Below are 20,524 nucleotides of genomic sequence, written 5' to 3' on the forward strand. Positions count from 1 at the left end.
TAAAGCAAAATAAAACCTTCAACTTCGCTACCAGACAGGAAACATGATTGGACTTTAAAAATGTTTTGATAGAAGTTTTTTTTAACTCTTTAATATTAAACTGCTATTTCTTGTCCATAAACCTGTGATATGACAGACTAACGAGTGTGTGTGTCTCACCTGCTGCCTCTCGTGTCGTACTGTTTCATGTTTTTGATGAAGTGAATCTTCTTGGTGTGTCGAGGTCTAGGAGAACCGCCAGAGAGGTTACGAGTCCTGAGAGAGAAAGACAGACAGACAGACACAGAGATTAATGATGGGTATCGCTCTCAATTCGGTAAATCATGAAAAAGCATGCGAGACGAAACATTTTTTTTATTTGAGTAAAACGTGCACACACTCTTGCACAAACACATAAAAGTAAGCCTGAAAACAAATACAATAAAACTTAAGTACTAGGTTACATACCAAAAAACAAAAGTATAGAACCATTTCTCTTTCAGAATGCGTAGTACTTTCTCATTACTGGTGTTAGGATGACATTTTACCAAGGCTTCTTTAATATCAACACACATATTTACCCCCCTCTCTGTTACTGTAACCAGCTAAGAAATATTATAGGGAATGGTGTTCAAAATAATTACAGAGCAAAATTTTAAGGGAATTGTAAAATATTTAATCCTTGATATGATTAAAAAAATTCCGTGGTTTGCAATTCCTTGTCTCCAAGCTATACAATAAACCTGCTGATTTGTGATGCCAAAGATGAAGTTGCGTGTGTGTTGAAGTGTGTGTGTGTGTGTGTGTGTGTGTGTGTGTGTGTGTGTGTGTGTGTGTGTGTGTGTGTGTGTCTGTGTCGTGTCTGTCTGCTGAAGGTCAGGTTATGAGCCCGGTTGTGTTGCTGTGTCGTCATCATGGATTAATTCAACAGCCTTGACATGAAATCAGGCCAAGGAGCTCAGCTCACTGACATCACAACAGTTACATGACATTACTGACATCGGCGTTAAACTTAAATGCGCGCAGTACTGTAATGATTATGCTTTTATTAGTTTTAGAATGTTTTGTGTATTCTTATTTTTTATAAAATTACAGTACACAAGGATTATCTGTGGAAACTGGTGTTTCAGTGACTGATCAGACAGTGTGAAGGATACTGCATGAAGTCAACCTTTATGGACGGTGTCCAAGAAGAAAACCACTGCTGCAAGATGAAACTTTGTCAAAGAATATTAACAAAAGCCTGATGAAGTTTGGCGGCACGTTCTTTGGTCAGATGAAACCATAATAAATTCGGTTGGATCATATGGAGTCCAGCGTGTTTGGTGTGGACCTGGCCAGGAGCACCACAGTGACTGCACAGCGCTGACTGTGAAACATGGAGGTGGGAGTGTGCTGATATGGATCTGCATGAGTGCAAAAGTTGTAGGGGGGATGATATTTATATATAGCACTCTAAATATAGGTCTGTACTTCGGTGCATATTGGTTCAGTATTTTTTTGCGTAATCCTGCTGACAAATAAATCAACAAACAGATGTGGGTGAGAGCATAACCTCCGTGGCGGGTGTAAATATTACCGAGCTGTGTGAGGGACAATATGACAACATGCCACAGTTTTAAACAGAACAAACATTTAACAGCCAGACACAAAGCAGATTTGAGCCACAAGCCCCTGGAAAAAAGCAGAACACTAAGACCTTCTGCTGAGAAAGAAATCTGTTACACAACTGTGAACACACACATACAGAGACAGACACACAAACACATAAAGCATCTGTTACTGTTTTTTTTTTTTTATGGCTGACTGGATTCCACACAACATGGAGTTTAAATCACTGCTTATCACTGCTGCTCACTATCTCTGACACACACACACACACACACACACACACACACACACACACACACACACACACACACACACACACACACACACACACTTTTCTACTGTCAGTCCTCAGTTCTCATTACAGTGTTATTAAGCAGATGTTTGAGGGGGCTGTGTGTTATGCAGTATTAACATCTGGGTAGTTAGATGCATCTCCTCATTCAGTCACGTTGAGATTCAGCCTTTAACAGGATGTTCTACTCTCTGCCGATCCTTTAACATTCTACCCAAAAACACATTTCACACATTTCTTGCCAAATCTATAGCCCAAAAGAGACAAGTACTTTTAAAGGAAATTCAATCCATTAACGGCCATATTTTAAATTCCTGGCTACATGTAGCTGTTTGATTTAGTGTAACAATTCACTATATTCTTTATTTAATGCAGCGATAGTAAGGGGTGTGTGAGAATCTGCTTTTCATTTACATTTTTTTCCCTGCATAGAAAACTACTGAGCAGCTTGTGCCTTTTTACTAAAAGAAGCACTGCACCAGGCTCCTGCAGCACTTTAGGTGGGAAAATTTTCACAGTGGGTCAATTCTCTGACAAACCCAGTCAGCTGCAGGGAGAGGTGTTTGCTTGGGCATAGTCATGATGGTAAGTGTTGTTGTTAATCTTCTTCATTAGAAGCACTAAATTAATGGTCAAGGGTATACACTGTTTTTAACCTCTGCACCAGATACCTCCTCAATGGCAGTGACCACTTCAGCACACAGTCTAAAATTACACCAGCCCGAGCTCATTCGCTCTATGCTACCAGTGACACACGGAGTGCGACAAACCTTTGTTGTGTTCAGTAGAGCTAGTCCGATGAATTGGCCAAGCTGATGTATCGACAACTGTCAGTTTATCGCAGATGTATCCGCGGTGGTGTATGTGTCGGACTATACGTAAAGAGGAACTGTAGTACAGAAAAGCTTAACTAGGTCTGAGGTCATTTAGAAACAGTGTCATCGTTACAAAGATTGTCCTCCCGAGAGCGATGAATGATTTTCCAAATGTAACCTGTCCCAATCAAAGAGTTCCTATGTTAAGAAAAGTAGTAGGGCTCAGTGTGCCGCAACCAGCAGCAACGAAGGAGCAGAATGCTGGAGAGAAGGCAGCTGTGTGCACATATAGTATGTAGTTTGTTGTTTCCGATTACTTTGGTTGAACACGAGTTGTGTTTTGCATCAGGACCTGATCAAGGCTTTGGTGAGGATGTGACAACAGTTACTGCTGAAAATCAAAAAGTACTGCTACATGCGTATTGCCATGGACTAAAAGTCCAGATCCTCAGTAACCCTCCGCCCCCATCAACAGGCAATTAGCAGAACAAAACATCAGCGTGTAAATGTCTGATTTTGTTCGTTCTGAATCAAAGCGTGACGGCTTTTTTCTAGAGCCGCCATTTTGCTCTGACATTGAACGGACTAGTTTGCATTTTTGTGGATCTGTCACTGGTATTGAGTGAAGCACAGCACTATGTTAAGGCTTTGCTTTTTTTATTTTAACAACCTGGTAAGTCACCACTGCATTGTTCTTTTTATTTAGCCAACCATCGTGCTCTTGTTCTTTTTTTAACAGCAATCCTGATTCCATTTGGATCATTGTCGGCATTCTGGGAAACATGTTAAGGCTGAATTAGAGGTAGATGTCCCGATGGAAACTGAGCACAGCGTCTATTTAACCCCTGCATCGTTCACATCCATAAATACACTGAACACCACAAACGCTGCACAGATGATGTCAACAGTGTTGCAATACTGAAATGGAGATTTTCAACTGTTCCAGTAAAGATGTTGATCAGTCGGTGTCCTCTGGATATAAATATAGATAAGAAGTAAAAATATCCAGAGCACAACAGTCTCAGCTGTCACTTAACCACTATTATTAAACATAACATAACTATTTCTAATGGTTCTATCCTTGGCATCTACTGTAACCATGGTCACATGATGGAATCTTCTCAGCATTCCATTTCCATGGGAAGCATCTTTCTGCAGCATTCTGGAACGTTGTGGAATGTTTCTATTGTGTGGGAATGGAGCCTCTTGGCCAGTGGCCCTGATGGATGGTGATGATGATGATAACGAGGACGAGGACGAGGACGAGGACGACAGGGATGATAGCTGGTTGGTATTTAAGATAGGGACGAATATGGCCACAACGGTCGAAACAGTGACATTAGAGTCATGCGTTTGACTCGTATTACAGACGAAACACACCGGTGCATGATCGAGTGCCTATGAGCAGGACGCTGCTGCACCCTGACCCTCTATCCAACTATGTAACGTGCATGTTTCTCGGATGAAAAAAAAACAAAACAAAAACAAAACAAAACAGAAAATTAAAATTTACAGTTCATATTTTGAACACAAGCCAACACAAGGAGAAATCCAAATCTAAGGACTTCATTTTGTCAAGTGAAACCAGCCGTATACACATTCACACACAAATACTTTATTATCAATTGATATTGTTTGTCTCATTACAAGGCCTCTACCTTCAATTGCCAGCATCCAAAAATAAAGTATCATTATTTGTATTTCTACAACCACTTAGGGCTACATTGTTTATGAGTTTCTTCTCAGTACATGCAGCAAGTTCTCACGTTAAATATGGTGAAAAAACAAGCAGCCATAAAAAACAAAAAACAAAAAACAAAAAAAACCAACTTTGCCTTAATAAAGTCTAGAATTGGCAAAATTATTGTTAACATCATCAACTATCTGAAAGTAAACAAGATCACAAATCTGACATGATATTCTGAGCAAGCTTTTGGCACTTCTACTGGTACTTGTACTACTACTTTTGGTCTGTACCAAAAACGTGACGTTCGATTCGCAACCATTCTCATGAGGTAACACGGCTGAATAATGAGCAGTGTTATTCAGTGCTGCAGTAATGACAGTATTTACCTGATCTCATGACTGACATCTACAAATAATAATTAGGGCTTGACAATATGTTTGGATGGCACACAACCAAAGCCCCACACACAATTATGATCTTAAAGTTCTTCAGCAGGAGTGTGACTGACATTTAACATGATGCGTTTGTTGTGTCAAATGCTACTGTCAGAATAAACAGCTCTGTTAGTTATCTTCAAATTATTTTCTCAGCTTGGAGGACTCTGTGAGGAAAACACCACAGTCATAAACATAAACAAAATCTGGATAAGAGTGAGATAGCTGAAGCCAGTACTCTCCCAGTCTTTCTAAGTCTCTCCCAGTATCTGAGCCGTGGATCTGCAGACTCATTATCGCAACCGTCTGACCAGCGACCTATTTCCATGAGAACCAGTCAGCTTCATCTCTGTGGGATGTCGTGGAAAGTTTCCGTTCTGTGGGAACGGAAAGTGTCCATTTTCCGTCATTGTAGAGAATGAGGATGACGATCTGTGTTTTGATAAAGACACATACTGGCTGCATGTTCACTAATATGCTGAGGGTTCGGATGAACTGCATATTTACTACACATATTTACTGTCACATTCTGATGAGACACTGGGGATCGAAAAAGTAACTCTTACAGCACAAGGATGTGTATCACCCCACTATTTTCCACAAAGATTGTTTTTTAGATACCATTTGATAAAGGAGCTGTAGCCAAAAACAAACTCAGATGGGTTTAGATAATCTACTTTTAGACATGTATGGCTGCTTGTATTTTAGATTCTCTGGGAAGATTTTCTAAATTTGTGACATTATTCTGTAAATTTTTTATCTCTGTGCCATTAAAACCAAAGTTTGACCAGCCAAAACAAAAGGCTGACGCCTTTTCCACAGAAATATACAAAGGTTGAGCACGTCGGGGGTTCTCTGTTTCAGAAAATATTACAGTTAGTAAGTAACAACAAATGAAAGAATAAATGAATGCATGAATATATGAAAGAATGAGTGAATGAATGAAAACATCAGGTTAATAACACAATAGGCAGGAAGCTGTTTAGTGCCCTGGTTAAGGGGACACTGTTAGGACACCTTGGAGTTTGTTTGACCTCTCTGTTACAGGATGCTCTCTACAGCCACCAAGGCTTCTAACTTCACCGTCCACACTTCAAGCTTCCAACAAGTACTGATAACATCATCACATACATAATCATGTCGATACACTTGCACAAAGGGTTAAGGACAAACCAGAACTCGCGCCAAAACCCTTTAGGTAGATACTGACAGTATGTTCACATGCTGTTTAACCATAGGCCAAAATGGCTGAATGTCACAGCTACTACTAAGCATAAAGCCAGCGTTTCTTCACAGCAGCCCTGTTTTTTCTTCCAAGTTAATACTGTGCTCATATTCAAAAGAAACATCACATAAAACACTGACAGTGGTAAAGAGACAAGAAAAACAATGGTGATGATTTAAAAATGATTTGGAATAATAACAACTATGCCCATTGTACAGTGTCTAGATTTTGGGATAAGGTTTCTGAAATTTCCACCTGTCAAGGTGAATAAAAACACTGTGGTTTTTGGTTACTTTGGTTTTTGATACACAAAATAAGCTGAGATGATGATTCGGGATAAGTGCTGCATCAATCTGCATTAAAACCGCATCTTTATTTTGTTAGTTAGGTGACCCCTGCTTTACTTTTCTTCATTTTTAAAAACACACATTATTTTTTATGCATATGATGCATCATCAGTAAACCTTCCTGGAAATTTTGAAAAAAACCCGACATTACTTATGCTCTGCATCCAGTTTCACTACACTCCAGCGGACCTGCAGAGCAGCTGCCCAAATTAAACTAAACAACCGCCGGCATTTTAAGTAGAACTCAGTGGATCAGAGCTGCGAGCAGAAAGTATGGTCTTTTTCCATCACTCCTCTCTGTTTCCATTTAAGTTAGGTTTGCAATTACAGTTGGTAATTTTGGGACAAGACTTTGTTTGTAAATTTTGAGGCCTGCCATGCTGTTTTTCCTGCGCTGCTCCGTATACTATGACACAGCTAACCAAGCAGATGATATAAGTTACAACATGAGGTTTGAATCCTGGGATACTTGACAGATGAGTCAAATTATCAGTATTCTATGGGGCACCCATGGCTGAATAGGTTTTAGATGAATGCTACTTCTACTTTAAATATTAAAGAGCACCTACTGTATCTTTCAGAACTGCCGTGTGATGTGAAACTGAACTGACCTTTAACACCACCGCTGCATTACATCACACACGAAACAGTGACTGTGCATGTCAGGGCCCAACCAACTGCAAGGCCTGTTTTTGGGGACTGTACTGGGGAATTTCGCTGGGACGCAGAGTCATTTTATTTCGTCTGAGTCATGAACAACACCAGAGTTATACTAATAATAGGTGATGTTGTTTTAGCTTAAAATAATCCAGTGCAAATGTGCTCTGTCAGAACCCTGCATGCTTAGAATAGTATAAAAATAACCCCGGGTGTTTTCAATCTGTACATCTTTGGCCTGATCACAGCTTTCATTCATCTGTCTCTTTTTTTATGCCTCTGCGCCCGTGACAGATGTGGCCAGAGGCATAATGTTTTCAGTTTGTCCATCTATTTCTCCCTCCTTTTCTCGTGAACGTGGTACCTCCGGAACGCCTTAGCCTCAAGGATGAACTGATTAGCTTTTGGGGGTGAAAGGTCAAAGATCAAGGTCACAGTGAAATCACAAAACACGTCTTTGGCCGTAACTCAGGAATTCATATGCTAACTATGAGGAAATACACTTAATACCTTTTATGAAATTCCTTTGAAGTCTTTACTGGATATATTCTATGAGTCTGAACAGACATGGGATTAAACTGCAACTTGACTGGCTGGCAGAGGCGTACAACCACGAGGTGGTAATTCTAGTTTAACTTTCTGTTCTTTCTTCTCTTTTCACTTGCTTTATTTTCTGACTCTGGTTACATTTTCTTCCCTCACATAAAACATGCACTCTCTCTCCTCCTGTTGATCTAACTGTCTCTACTCTAGTTCTGTAGCTCTGTTACTTATTACTTTACAGAGTAGTTAACTGAATACAGATGCACACACACAGAAACTGTTAATATAAGCAATACTACTATATTGTTTTTAAGAATTAACGTGCCTCCTCTGTCCACACACTTTGTGTGGTGTATTTGTCAGCTAGCCTTTTTATTTGGTGCTTTTCTAATGGTAAGTTGAAGCAATATTTCTACAGAGGCACATATAACTAGGATTCTGAGATCTGAGTCATCCTGGGACATTGGCTCACTAACACCGAAACCTAAAAGATGAGAAGCAGGTACCGCTGTGTCACTATTTATATTATCAAGCTGTTTCCCTTAACCTTAATTTTAACATTTTTTTTTCTTAATTCACTGATATTTCCAGCTCAGACCAGGTATTTATTTACTGTTTAGCTGTTTCATTTTTGATATGCCAAAGAAACTTAAAACAATTGGATGGAGCTCAACTTTGTGTCTCTTTTTCTCACTACCTGTCTTCACATCTATTTTTTGCTGTTACTAAATCTGCAAATGTGACGCAAATCCCATCAGTCAGTGGGGCTGGGCGGTATATCGACTTTTTAAGGTTTATCGTTATATTTTCAAACGAGACACGGGATGAGATAATACTGTTTATATTGATAAAGTTGGATGATGCGTTACATAACCCGTTTTCTTCTATTAGACCGTGCCAGTGTTTACATCTCTCCTCTCTCACACTCTGCGTACAACCCCACAACCGGCTCTCTGCGTCTGCAAGCAAACCTGGCACCACTCACTCACAAGTTTTCCTGCGGGAGGCACAGCGCAATTTCCTACAGTTGATATTAACAAAGACCCCATTTACACTTGTCATTTCTCATAACTGGATAAAATCCAGATGAAATTTAATACTTAGGCTTACAATTAGACTGAACTCCATCTTGAATTTTTTTTCAGGCTACATGCAATTAAGTGTTAATAACATTCATGCTCCCTGACCCATGCAGATCACCGCACTCTCAGAAGCTGAACTGATTAGGGATCACCTGGACAAATAAAATTAAAGCAGAAAAAACAGAGTTAAACAAAAAAATACTTTATGTGTACACAACTCCCCCACTCTTATCCTCATGCCTTCATCTCTATCTCTCTGTGCTGTGATTGAACTATTGAACAGTCTGTCACAAAACTACAGAGAAAATGTCAGATTATCCAGGGAGCCTGAAAAACAGCTATAATCTTCTCATCTACACCAGTGCCACTTTAATCTCTTGTATCTTTTCCCTGTGTCTTCAGCTCTCCCTCCCCTTATTGCTCCAAAAATATCTGCTTTCATTCCAAAACTATAAAAGAGTTGATGATGGGCAGCACATTTTTCAACAACAGCTACTTTCAATTCTATCCTTACAACAAACACGAATACACTCTGAACAACACAATACGACACTGAAAATCTTTGCTGAAAAAAATAAGACTGGATTCCTTTACTTGACTGCTTGAAACTGAATGATGAACTGTACCATAGTGACCATCATGGCATCAGAGTTTTTTTTATGAGCCATGAAAAACTCTGCCCTGCTGTGACCTGATTCGCCCTTGAGGATCACTGATATTTGCCTTTGTTGTATGGTGATGAGCGAGCTGACAGCTGCTTCCTCCTCACATACAGCGTCCACTGATCAGAGGCAGAGGGGTTCAGCCCAGAATAGACTGTTCGCCAGACGCACGCACGCACACACACACCCACACACCACTGGTTTATATGGACACACACAGGCTTAATCTGCCTCTGCAGATCTTTTGCTCTGTAGGGACAGGAATCAATGTCGATTCTTAAAGCCGTCCACCATGTTTTCAATTTTTGGCATTTGTGCTCACACTCATACATCATAGAACTGAATTTTCATTTCAGTTTCGTTTCAGAACAAACATGCGTCAGATATCTAGACTATAACCACTGATTACGTCCACTGTGTTTAAATCCTCCGTCGTGGGTTAAAGTGTGTTTGCAGACACACTTTGACCCATGGTTTGGTTAGTTTCACCAGCCAGTTAACCAGAAGAACAGTGTGAAGCATCTATAACATTACTATAGCTACTGCAATTAAGGTTGGGCAATATATTAAATTAATTCAATAAATCTGAATGTTTTGTTTTTGTGCAGTGCGTTAAATGTGGCATCAGGAAAATCGAGTTATTACAAAATGCCAGAAAAAGGATACTTTTAGTCAGGAGGCAACGCAGATGATAGCCTCCTAAATGAACACTAAATCACACTCAAAGTGTAATGTAAATAGTTGAACTACACGCACACCTGCTGCAGTTTACGGTTGGCTAGCTGGCTCTGGTTATCTCATAGTGAATCTAACAGTCGCATGTGCCAGAGGAACAGTGTGAATGACTCTGTACACTGACGCTGATCTGCGCTCTCTGTTTATGTTTGTTGACGCTGTGTTTATTATGCTTGCTCAACTGTATTCAACATTAAGTCCTAAAATACATTGTTTCAATTATGTCTTAGACTTGCTGCATTTTGCAGGACACAAAGATAAATAAGTTAAAATTGCAAATCAACCCTACGGTCGGAATAAATAAATAAATATAGATTTCCACTGTTGACAGGAACTTAGTTTGAGGTGTCCAGTTAAACACTTTCAACCAGTGAGAAACTGGTATTTCTTGTCCTGTATTATCATCATATAAAAAAAGCAATTTGTAAGCAGGTCCTCTTTTTCCCCATTCAGCAGATGTTTATCCAAATCTGAAGTGAATGTCCTGCTTTGTGCAGAATGCTTTTCATTCTTTGATGTTGCTCACCTCAAGGGAAAAGTCTACTTTTTTTTCTAACCAGTCTTATCTTAAGCAGGAATGCACCAACCTATCAGCTCCAATACCAACCTTGTAAAGCAAATCCGTTATCACCCGGAAACTATTGCTCTGCTCAGTTCATTTGGTGCGGTGAGGGATTGGCACCTACATCAACTGCTCATGTGGCACTGTCGCGCCGCAATGAAGCAATTTCATACATTTTCTTATCAATGTAATTCAAATTTTCACAGGCCTAAAAAGGATGTTGGTGCAGTAAAGGTTACAGCCTCACATTCACTTACACATGGAATAATGATCTTAAACATTTCCACACAAAGAGGCCGGCAGATTTTAAATTTGGGTGAAGAAAGTGCTTTGCTTGGCACGGACTCTGTACAGTAGGAGAAAAAGACAGATCGGTGAATTCCTTACTTTAAATGTTTTGACCATCATTCGTAACCGTTTCTGGAATTATTTTACTCCTCGGCTTCACTGTTGACATCAAAGATGCACTTTGCTACACATCACTCCAACTGGTGAGAAACTGACAGGAATAATGGCCTAAAGTGAGACCCAGGTTGTAAAAGTTAAGTGACTTTAAAGCTGTAAATGCAGTGCTCTCTCACCCTCACTGGTCCTTTGTCTCTCCACATCTGTTTCTGTCTGTCTGAGTTCAGAGAGACTTTAAAACACACACACACACACACACACACACACACATGCACACACGCACAGCTTTACTAAAACACCCCCTATACTAAATCCTCACACACACACACACACACGCATTTTGTCATTGCCAAACCACCAACCACAGATTAAATGTTCTTTTGTCTAAATCCTCACCCTGCACCCACAGCAGGCAGCAGCAGTGTGTAAGAACAGTCTGTCCACACCTCTGACACTGACTGTCACTGACTGATGGACACTGGACGTTCCACAGATTACACTAGATGGAGCTCTGACTGGGCGGCGCGTACGCACACACACACACACACACACACACACACACACACACACACACACACACACACAAGCACACACACAAGCACACACACACAGGCGCACACACACACACACACGCACGCACACAGGGTTACCCAGCAGGCCTGTTATGTGTCTTACATCACCAGATTAAAAGACTCCTACTGCTTCTCCTTCTGCCTGATTGCGAATAATTCATCCCTCATTTCTCATCCTTCTTCTTCACCCCATCCTCTTATTTCTCTTTCTTGGCATTGCACTCAGTTTCTGTGTTTCATCTCCAAAACAAAATGGTAACTCCAGAGAGAGGCCTTGATGCTTTAAATGTGAGGGCCTGATTAAAAAAAACGTAATATTACTTTAAGAAATATCTTCTGCTCTTAAACTACATTGGAGATGCACGACACATCTCTATATTTGGTATGAAAAATTCAAGAGGCACAGCCAAAAGCTATTTCCTTTGAAAAAGCTTCCACATTTGTTTCTTCCTTCTTTGACAGAATTAACAAACGTAAAAATATGTGGTAACTGACATGCTGCATTTAATTACCTCTGCCAAGGACATAATGTAATCACTTTTTTCTGTTTGTTTGTTTATTTGTCAGCAGGATTATGTCAAAAGTGCTGAACCGATATGCACTGAACTCGGTTGAGGGATGGGGCAAGGGCCACCTAAGAACCCATTAAATTTTGGGGCCGATATGGATCATTTACTATGAATTTTTTTCCCTCTGAAGTCCGGTGTATCTTGTTTGACATTGGCCTTGGTGAAGGTCTGGGCTCAACTGAGCGTATTTTCTAGTTATTTTTTGGAATTATTTATGTAAATTAATGCAGCTGCAATTTTATTTGTGTGATTAGAAAATAAAACATGGTGGTAAATAAATAAATGTGTAGTATGGGTCACTGCCATGTGAACAGAAAAGCTGGCAGAGCTGCAATACGCCATCTCCCACAAATGGTCAACCAAGTCATGTGACTGGAATCTGGCTATACTTCTTTACTCCATACATGTTACATAAGTTTTAGTGTTTGGCTGTTTTTTTAAAGAGCGTTTGCTCCATTGTGACATCTAAGGCGCTTGACCTGACATGGACACCATTAAATAACAGATAACCAGTTGCACTAGGTTTAGTGGCATCTACCTGCAGTACTGTTAACTGACGGTTATTGACATTATCGACTGATTTTTTAGAAAATGTCCAAAATCAGTAATAAATGCCCATTACAATTTCAACAGTGGAGGACAAACAGTCCAAAATCCAAAGCTATTCAGTTTACAATGATAATGTATAGAACAGATAAAAGCAGTAAATTCTCACATTTGAGAAGATGGACACATAATGTTTCGCATTGTTGGTTGACAAATGATTTAAATGATTAATACACCATTGAAGTTGTTGGTGATTCATTTTCTTTTGATTGACAAACCATTTCATCGTTTCAACACACTAAATGTTATTTAACTTAGCATATACCGTGAGGCTTATTTGTAAGGTAAAAACTGTTTTGCTGTCTATCAAAAAGATAAAAAGGTGTATTATTCCACCAGTGCTAGCCACCCAGCTCTGCCGTCAAACATACTCCTTTATCTTTACACTTTAACCTGTAAGCTGATTTAAAATAAAGTTTTTATTATATTGGCTTTATTTACATTACATTGTATGAATATGAAGCAGGACGTCAGCTGTTCATTACACTATAAATAACCCAAAGATTTTAATAACTTGATATGAATCTTGAAGGGGAAGAAATGGAAAGTCAGGGTGTCTAAGCTGTGTAAAGAACAGAGCTCTCTAAACTGGATGTGACCGATAAGACTGAGCGTGTGTGCGTCTTTGTGTGGGAGAAATACAGTGATGCGCATCTGTCCTCTAACCATGTCTGCAGGACTTCTGTCACACTTCTATCACACTCTCTTCCAGCTAGAAAAAAATGTATAAAATATGATGCTCATGTTGTAGTGTGGGAAAATGAGGATTCAAACTGACCTATGGTATGACTGTCGGCCTTTACAGTTCATGGTTTACAGTCATGGTCGTGGTGTCCATCATAAGCAAATGTTTTACTTCAAAAAAAAAAAAAAAAAAAAAAAGAGTAAGCCAGAAGCGTTGATGAGCCTCATCATGTCACTGATTTATACACGTGAGAAACAAAGACGTGGATTGTGTGACTGCTTATAAATATAACAAAGCCCACAGAGACCCAGAGTAGACAGACCAGATGTGACTGGACCTTTATACTGCTGAGACAAAGAGGACTACATAGCTATATATTTGTCTAAATTACTTTTCCAGCCACTCACACTCTTTACTAAATCACTTATAATTTGCCAACCAGGAGAACAGAGAAGAGATTTAACAGTGAACAGTGAAGGTTGTTTATTTTTACAAATTTATCCACATTAGTGTGGACATGGTCTGAAGCAAAGTTGCAGAGACTGAATAAGAGAGAAATCATGTGTGCATGTTGTGTGTTAAGGGTGTGGAGGGGAGTGGGATTCAGCTCTGTTTTCACTGGAGAGGCATGCTTGTTTAGACAAACACAAACACACACCAAGACACACACATGATGTCAGACAGATTCCATCTATCTGGGTTCATTTGTTCTCATAGTTCAGTGTGTGTGTGTGTGTGTGTGTGTGTGTGTGTGTGTGTGTGTGTGTGTGTGTGTGTGTGTGTGTTAGTCCAGAGGGTGTGTCTAACTCTGAACTAATCAGCGTTCTGCTGAATCTGATAAATTTTTTGCTTCAGGCAACAAATTCAGCAACAAAGCAGCTCATTGCTCCAACTTATATGGAGTCAGTTTTGGTGTGTGTGTGCGTATGTGAGTGTGCGAGAGAGTAAGAGTGAGGGGGTGAAGGAGTTTGACTGAAAAATTCAAGGACAAAATCAAGACAACATGTATCTGTTTGTACATGAGTGTTAGACTGATGAACCACACTGATACTGCTATTTTAGTAGACAAAATAAATTCTTCACCATACTCAGATAGTTCACGAGTCCTTTAGCAGTGTCAGCAGTCACAGTTGTAATTTTATTGCTTGATGATGGTCTAAATGAGAAACCCTCAGTATTTAAAGCATTTCATGTTTTAGCATGAAAATGGTAAAGAGAAAAAAAAAGAGTAAGCCAGAAGCGTTGATGAGCCTCATCATGTCACTGATTTATACACGTGAGAAACAAAGACGTGGATTGTGTGACTGCTTATAAATATAACAAAGCCCACAGAGACCCAGAGTAGACAGACCAGATGTGACTGGACCTTTATACTGCTGAGACAAAGAGGACTACATAGCTATATATTTGTCTAAATTACTTTTCCAGCCACTCATACTCTTTACTAAATCACTTATAATTTGCCAACCAGGAGAACAGAGAAGAGATTTAACAGTGAACAGTGAAGGTTGTTTATTTTTACAAATTTATCCACATTAGTGTGGACATGGTCTGAAGCAAAGTTGCAGAGACTGAATAAGAGAGAAATCATGTGTGCATGTTGTGTGTTAAGGGTGTGGAGGGGAGTGGGATTCAGCTCTGTTTTCACTGGAGAGGCATGCTTGTTTAGACAAACACAAACACACACCAAGACACACACATGATGTCAGACAGATTCCATCTATCTGGGTTCATTTGTTCTCATAGTTCAGTGTGTGTGTGTGTGTGTGTGTGTGTGTGTGTGTGTGTGTGTGTGTGTGTGTGTGTGTGTGTGTTAGTCCAGAGGGTGTGTCTAACTCTGAACTAATCAGCGTTCTGCTGAATCTGATAAATTTTTTGCTTCAGGCAACAAATTCAGCAACAAAGCAGCTCATTGCTCCAACTTATATGGAGTCAGTTTTGGTGTGTGTGTGCGTATGTGAGTGTGCGAGAGAGTAAGAGTGAGGGGGTGAAGGAGTTTGACTGAAAAATTCAAGGACAAAATCAAGACAACATGTATCTGTTTGTACATGAGTGTTAGACTGATGAACCACACTGATACTGCTATTTTAGTAGACAAAATAAATTCTTCACCATACTCAGATAGTTCACGAGTCCTTTAGCAGTGTCAGCAGTCACAGTTGTAATTTTATTGCTTGATGATGGTCTAAATGAGAAACCCTCAGTATTTAAAGCATTTCATGTTTTAGCATGAAAATGGTAAAAAAAAAAAAAAAAAAAAAAGGTTCCAAGCATTAATTCAAAAATGTCACCAAGATTAATATCAACCTTCAACATACCATATCAGTTCAACCCATGTCAGAAGAAACTCAAAAGACTACAAAGACAGAGAGCAGAAAAGACAGACATGAAAGAAAGAAAGGCTGATTAATAACCAGGTCAAATTTAAACATCCACATCCTAAAACTCTGTTTAGTCTACCGGGAGAAAACAAGAGAGGGACTCCATGAGAAAACATATGCACATAATGAACAGACAGAGAGACCCAAAGGCTTTATTCTTCCCATGTATTTGGCATTTTTATGCTTTTATTAGAGACTGTATGGAGTTGACAAGAGATAAGGGAGAGAGATGCAACGAGGTACTCTGCCGGACTCCAATTGTGGATGTTGTGGTTTATGGTAAACTTCTTAAACCCTCGGCTACTGGGGTGCCTCAAATACTTAAGCAGGACTTTCCAGGGGCTTTCTGCTAGAAGCAATAAAGTAACAAGTCATTCTGGACAAAAACATCAATTCACATTGCAGATAAACAATATACTGTATACTGCAATTTCCCTTGTTCTCAAGGATATACTGACCTGAGATATATCTGACTATAAATATTCAAGACATATTTAAATAATAATAATTAATAAAATGCAGTTGCATAAATATCAGGCAGTCAAATAAAGTCCGCACTGCGTATCAGTCACTTTAAAGAGATTTTTCAAATTTTATCGCACGTATTTCCTGACTAATGTTCATCAGAGATGGTCCCGCCACTTTGCATGTCCGAGAGCTTGAGCTACACTTGTTAACGTCTGACGTAAGTAGTGTCGGTTGGATTAATATGAGTCAAAGCAAGTTCAGTAACAATTCAAGCATTGTTTTCACTGGTATTCAACATCAGGCAAAAGACCGAGCTCAGTGTCAGAAAAATGAATGATGTGATTAACGAGGACAGGATTAAAATTATGAGGATGTTGTACTAATTATAAGATGATCACAGCTGCCCCTGTAAAACTGCGCCTGTGTGAACAGAATTTCAGTTTCTCATGTGGTGGTTATTTACTCCGAAGCTTAGTCATGCTGACCCACACTGATTTTTCATCTCCCTTGTTTTCTTTTCAGGTTTATCAGCCATTAACAGCACTTACATTTTATTTCCCCCTGGCAATAAATAAATTTAAAAAAAAGAAAGAAACCTCTGGGAGTCTTAGATGAAACTTGATGCAACCTGAAACTGAACCAGGAAACCTTACAGCAAATCTGCCCAGAGAGTCTTCTGGGCTTATGTCATCAGGGGAAACACCAAATCCTAATGTAAACCAGGAACAGTCCTCAGTTAGTGTGGAGTCTTAAACAGGCGACGTCACGGTGGGGTCATTCAAGGAATACCTGACACCTTCCTAGGGGAAGTTCAGCCAAACAGACCTGACTGGGTGCCCTCACCTGGTTTACACTTAGGTCAGCAGAGTTTTAGTGTACCCCCCTGGCACATTCAATCACAGATTAACCTTACACTGACCTTACATTAACCAATGCTACAATCAGTGCAGAGATTGCTAATGCTACAGTCTAGAACCAATTTAATCAGTTCCTTATTTTGTCTATATATTCATTTTAGTTCATTTGACTGACACTGCTCAGGGGAGCGAATAATCCTGCATAGTCCACGCACAGGTTGATAACTGAAGACTTGGCCTGACGTCTTAATTGGAGCGTGGTTACAGTCAGTCTGCAGAGAATAAACCTTAATAGGCAGGTAGATAATGAACAAGACAGGAGGTCAGGGATGGACTTAAGGAACTGTTTTCCAATCCGTAATAAATCACTAGCTAGTTGTGATGAAAGGAGTGTGAGATTCGTTCACTTACTCAGGAGTGAGTTTCATGTAATTTTAAGTTTGGCCTTTTTTTTTTTTTTTTAACCAAAACAAAGGGACTGAACAAAAACGCTCAATTTACCAGTACTACCTGTGCTGTGACGCTGGGTAAGGAGTAGACCATGATATGCCTAAAAAGTAGACCGAGGAGTAAAAAAATAAAAAGATCTCTGGATTCAATAGGGATGCAGCGATTGGATATGCTGAATCAGTTTTGTACAAAGTTAAGAGTTAGAATTAAAATTTAAGCAGAGGGTTTGGTAGTAATGATTGTTGAGGTTTGGGAAATGCATTATGTCATTACGTCCTCACTCTAAATGCGCTGCAAACGTGTGTGTGTGTGTGTGTGTGTGTGCGTCGTCTCTGCCTCTGCCCGCCAAAGTGTTTGAGGCTGTTGAGCTTTCTAGCCAATCTCATAAATGTTTAATGTTCAGTTTAGTAGAAACATCTCGGTATCCTGAATTCTAAAAACAGACGCAGCAAAAAGCAAAATCATCCTGTATGTCTCCTAAACTGAATTCTCCTGCTTCTTTTTCTAGCACTCCTCTTACACAGGAAACCATTATATATTATTGTGTGAATATTTCTAATTTAGCTTTTGTCCTCACTTTAAAACAACAGCTGGACAGCTAAAATGTGAACTGCACAGCCATCTTTTCATCCACATATCGTAAAGACTGACAGGGGGGTTTAATTTCCAAACACTTTATGTTAATTTTCTGGAAACTTTTGCCCGAAGTTACCTACATTTATTCCTCACATGCACACATGGGTTTGGTGTCTTGCTCTTACAATCTGACACATGGCCAGAAGAAGAGGAGAAGGGAGAAAACATTAGCCTGAACTAAAAATGAAACAACCACACTATTCATAAAAAGGCTGTTGAACCCAACGAAAGTTGTAAAAACACGCACACATAAATGGAGCTTGTCCAGAAGTCACACCTCTCTTTGCACAACCTGAAGGTGAGGAATCAAAACTGTAACCCAGTGAAGTCACAAGTTCAGTCCCTTCAGCAGCCAAAAGTGTGTACAATACCAGCCAAGAGTCCTCACTGACTGTATACTAGAGCGTCAGATTGAGCAGCTAAACTGTTGACACTGTATGTGTCACCGAGTGAGTGTATATGTGCTCACTCAGTAGGCTAATGAAGTGTTTGGCTGGCTGGCAGGACTTCACATGCTAAGCCTTGTTAACAGACAGGGAGGCTCAACAGGACGTGACTGATGATCACGTCTGCTGACCGCCAAATTCATCACGCCAGGAAGTGTGTAGGTGAGGAGGAGGCGGCCTTTAAATTCAGACACTTCAGTCCCAGATAGCTGTCAGCACAGGAAACTGTGTGTGTTTACCAGCTCCAAGCTTCTCCTTTAGCCCAAACTCCCAGACACACTTTCACTCTTTGACCAGCCGACTAGATCTTTAGCGAGGTTCTCATGAAAGTTTAATTACTTCCATGGAGAACTGGGTTCTTGCAAATACTGCTCCGGTCCAATTGTAAGAAGTATTTCACCATCAATTAATAATTACTGCAATGGTCTAGAGACATCATTACAGTAACCAGCTAAGTGCTTTGCAGCACAGTTATGGAGCGTCGCTCTTCTGCAGCAAACAGAGCTCAAGTTTTATGACTTCTTGATGATGGCAAATGATGAAAGTACTGAGAAGTAAATGGAAAACATTTGGGGCAAAGAAAAGAACTCATGGGAAATGTGGCCCTGATTATAAGAAACAGCAGACCTAATGCTAAATTCGTGATATATGGAAGTTAACATATTTACAAATTTCTAAATTTCAATACAGTTTACATCTACGTGCAAGATGTAGTTATCTGTAGAGTCTGACCAATAAATCTGTGATTACTCAGATGTTTTTGAGTTGAAATGATTAATCAATTAATCACACAACAGAAAATTGACTGGCAACTATTTTGATAATCCATTAATCATCTTTTTTTTAAACAAAAATGCCAAATACCTTGTGATTCCAACTTTTGATATGTGAATATTTGCTGCTCTTCTTTGTCCTCTGTGATATTAAACTAAATAATTCAAGATGGGCATTTCATATCAATTTAAAAAAAAAATCACTGAAAAATTCTTTGATCTGAAAATAGTTTGAGTTGCCCCTTTAAAATTTGAATATATGAACCTTGTTTTTGGGAAACACATGTTTTTTCCCTTGATATTTTATGGACCAAACAATTAATCAAGAAAATAAGCGCTAGATTAATCAATAATTAAAATAACCGTTAGTTGCAGCACTAGTTTTTTTACATTTCCAACTATCAAAACCAATATCAGCCTTAAGAATCCAGTATTGGTCAGGCTCTGATAGTGAAGGAATCTCATACTGGGAACGTCTCCAACAAGGCGTGATATGTCTGACCTGAAAAATGCTGAACAATCTCTGGTTCCAGCTTCTCAAATGAGAGGTTATGATTTCCTTTCTTTCTCTTTAAAGACACTGTAATTGAGTGTCTTGAATATCTTTGGATTGTGAACTGTTGGACAAACAAAACAAGCATTTTGAAAACATCATCTTGAGCTCTGATAAATTCTGATGGACATGTTTGAATATTTTCTGATAATTTACAAACAAAACAATAAATGTATTTAAAAAAAATACTTTTCAAACCTTTTTTCATTACACTCCCTATTATTAATACTGACAAGAACCATCTTGGCATGAAACACAATGACATTCTGCATGTGCAAAGAACATAGTAAACAAACAAAATCAAGTCATACAGCAGGAGTTGCCGTCTGACTGATGAGCTGTCTCAGCCTGTTGTTAGTTGTAAATAGGTTAAGCAGTGTTTATCGCTGCGGGACAGACATTCCCTGGGTTTGATACGCTGCCAACATGGTGACGAAGCTGATCCATCCATCAGCACTCACACAAGCACAGCATGTCTGAACCACTGCCAGA

At 39.4% G+C, this 20,524-nt stretch overlaps 1 protein-coding gene across 2 annotated transcripts in view; it reads right to left on the reverse strand.

Moving 5' to 3' along the window:
* The window catches only part of cables2b (Cdk5 and Abl enzyme substrate 2b), a 41,996-nt gene that overhangs the window by 18,626 nt on the left and 2,846 nt on the right, over positions 1-20,524 (reverse strand). For both annotated transcript variants that reach the window (XR_005709386.1, XM_040152847.1), the window contains exon 2: positions 160-255. Coding sequence is in view for 1 of the 2 variants with exons in the window: in XM_040152847.1 (XP_040008781.1) it covers positions 160-255 (96 nt within the window). In the remaining variant the exon portion in view is untranslated. The remainder of the gene's footprint in view (positions 1-159; positions 256-20,524) is intronic.

Source organism: Xiphias gladius, chromosome 18, assembly GCF_016859285.1.
Source record: "Xiphias gladius isolate SHS-SW01 ecotype Sanya breed wild chromosome 18, ASM1685928v1, whole genome shotgun sequence".
NCBI classification, from domain to species: domain Eukaryota; kingdom Metazoa; phylum Chordata; class Actinopteri; order Istiophoriformes; family Xiphiidae; genus Xiphias; species Xiphias gladius.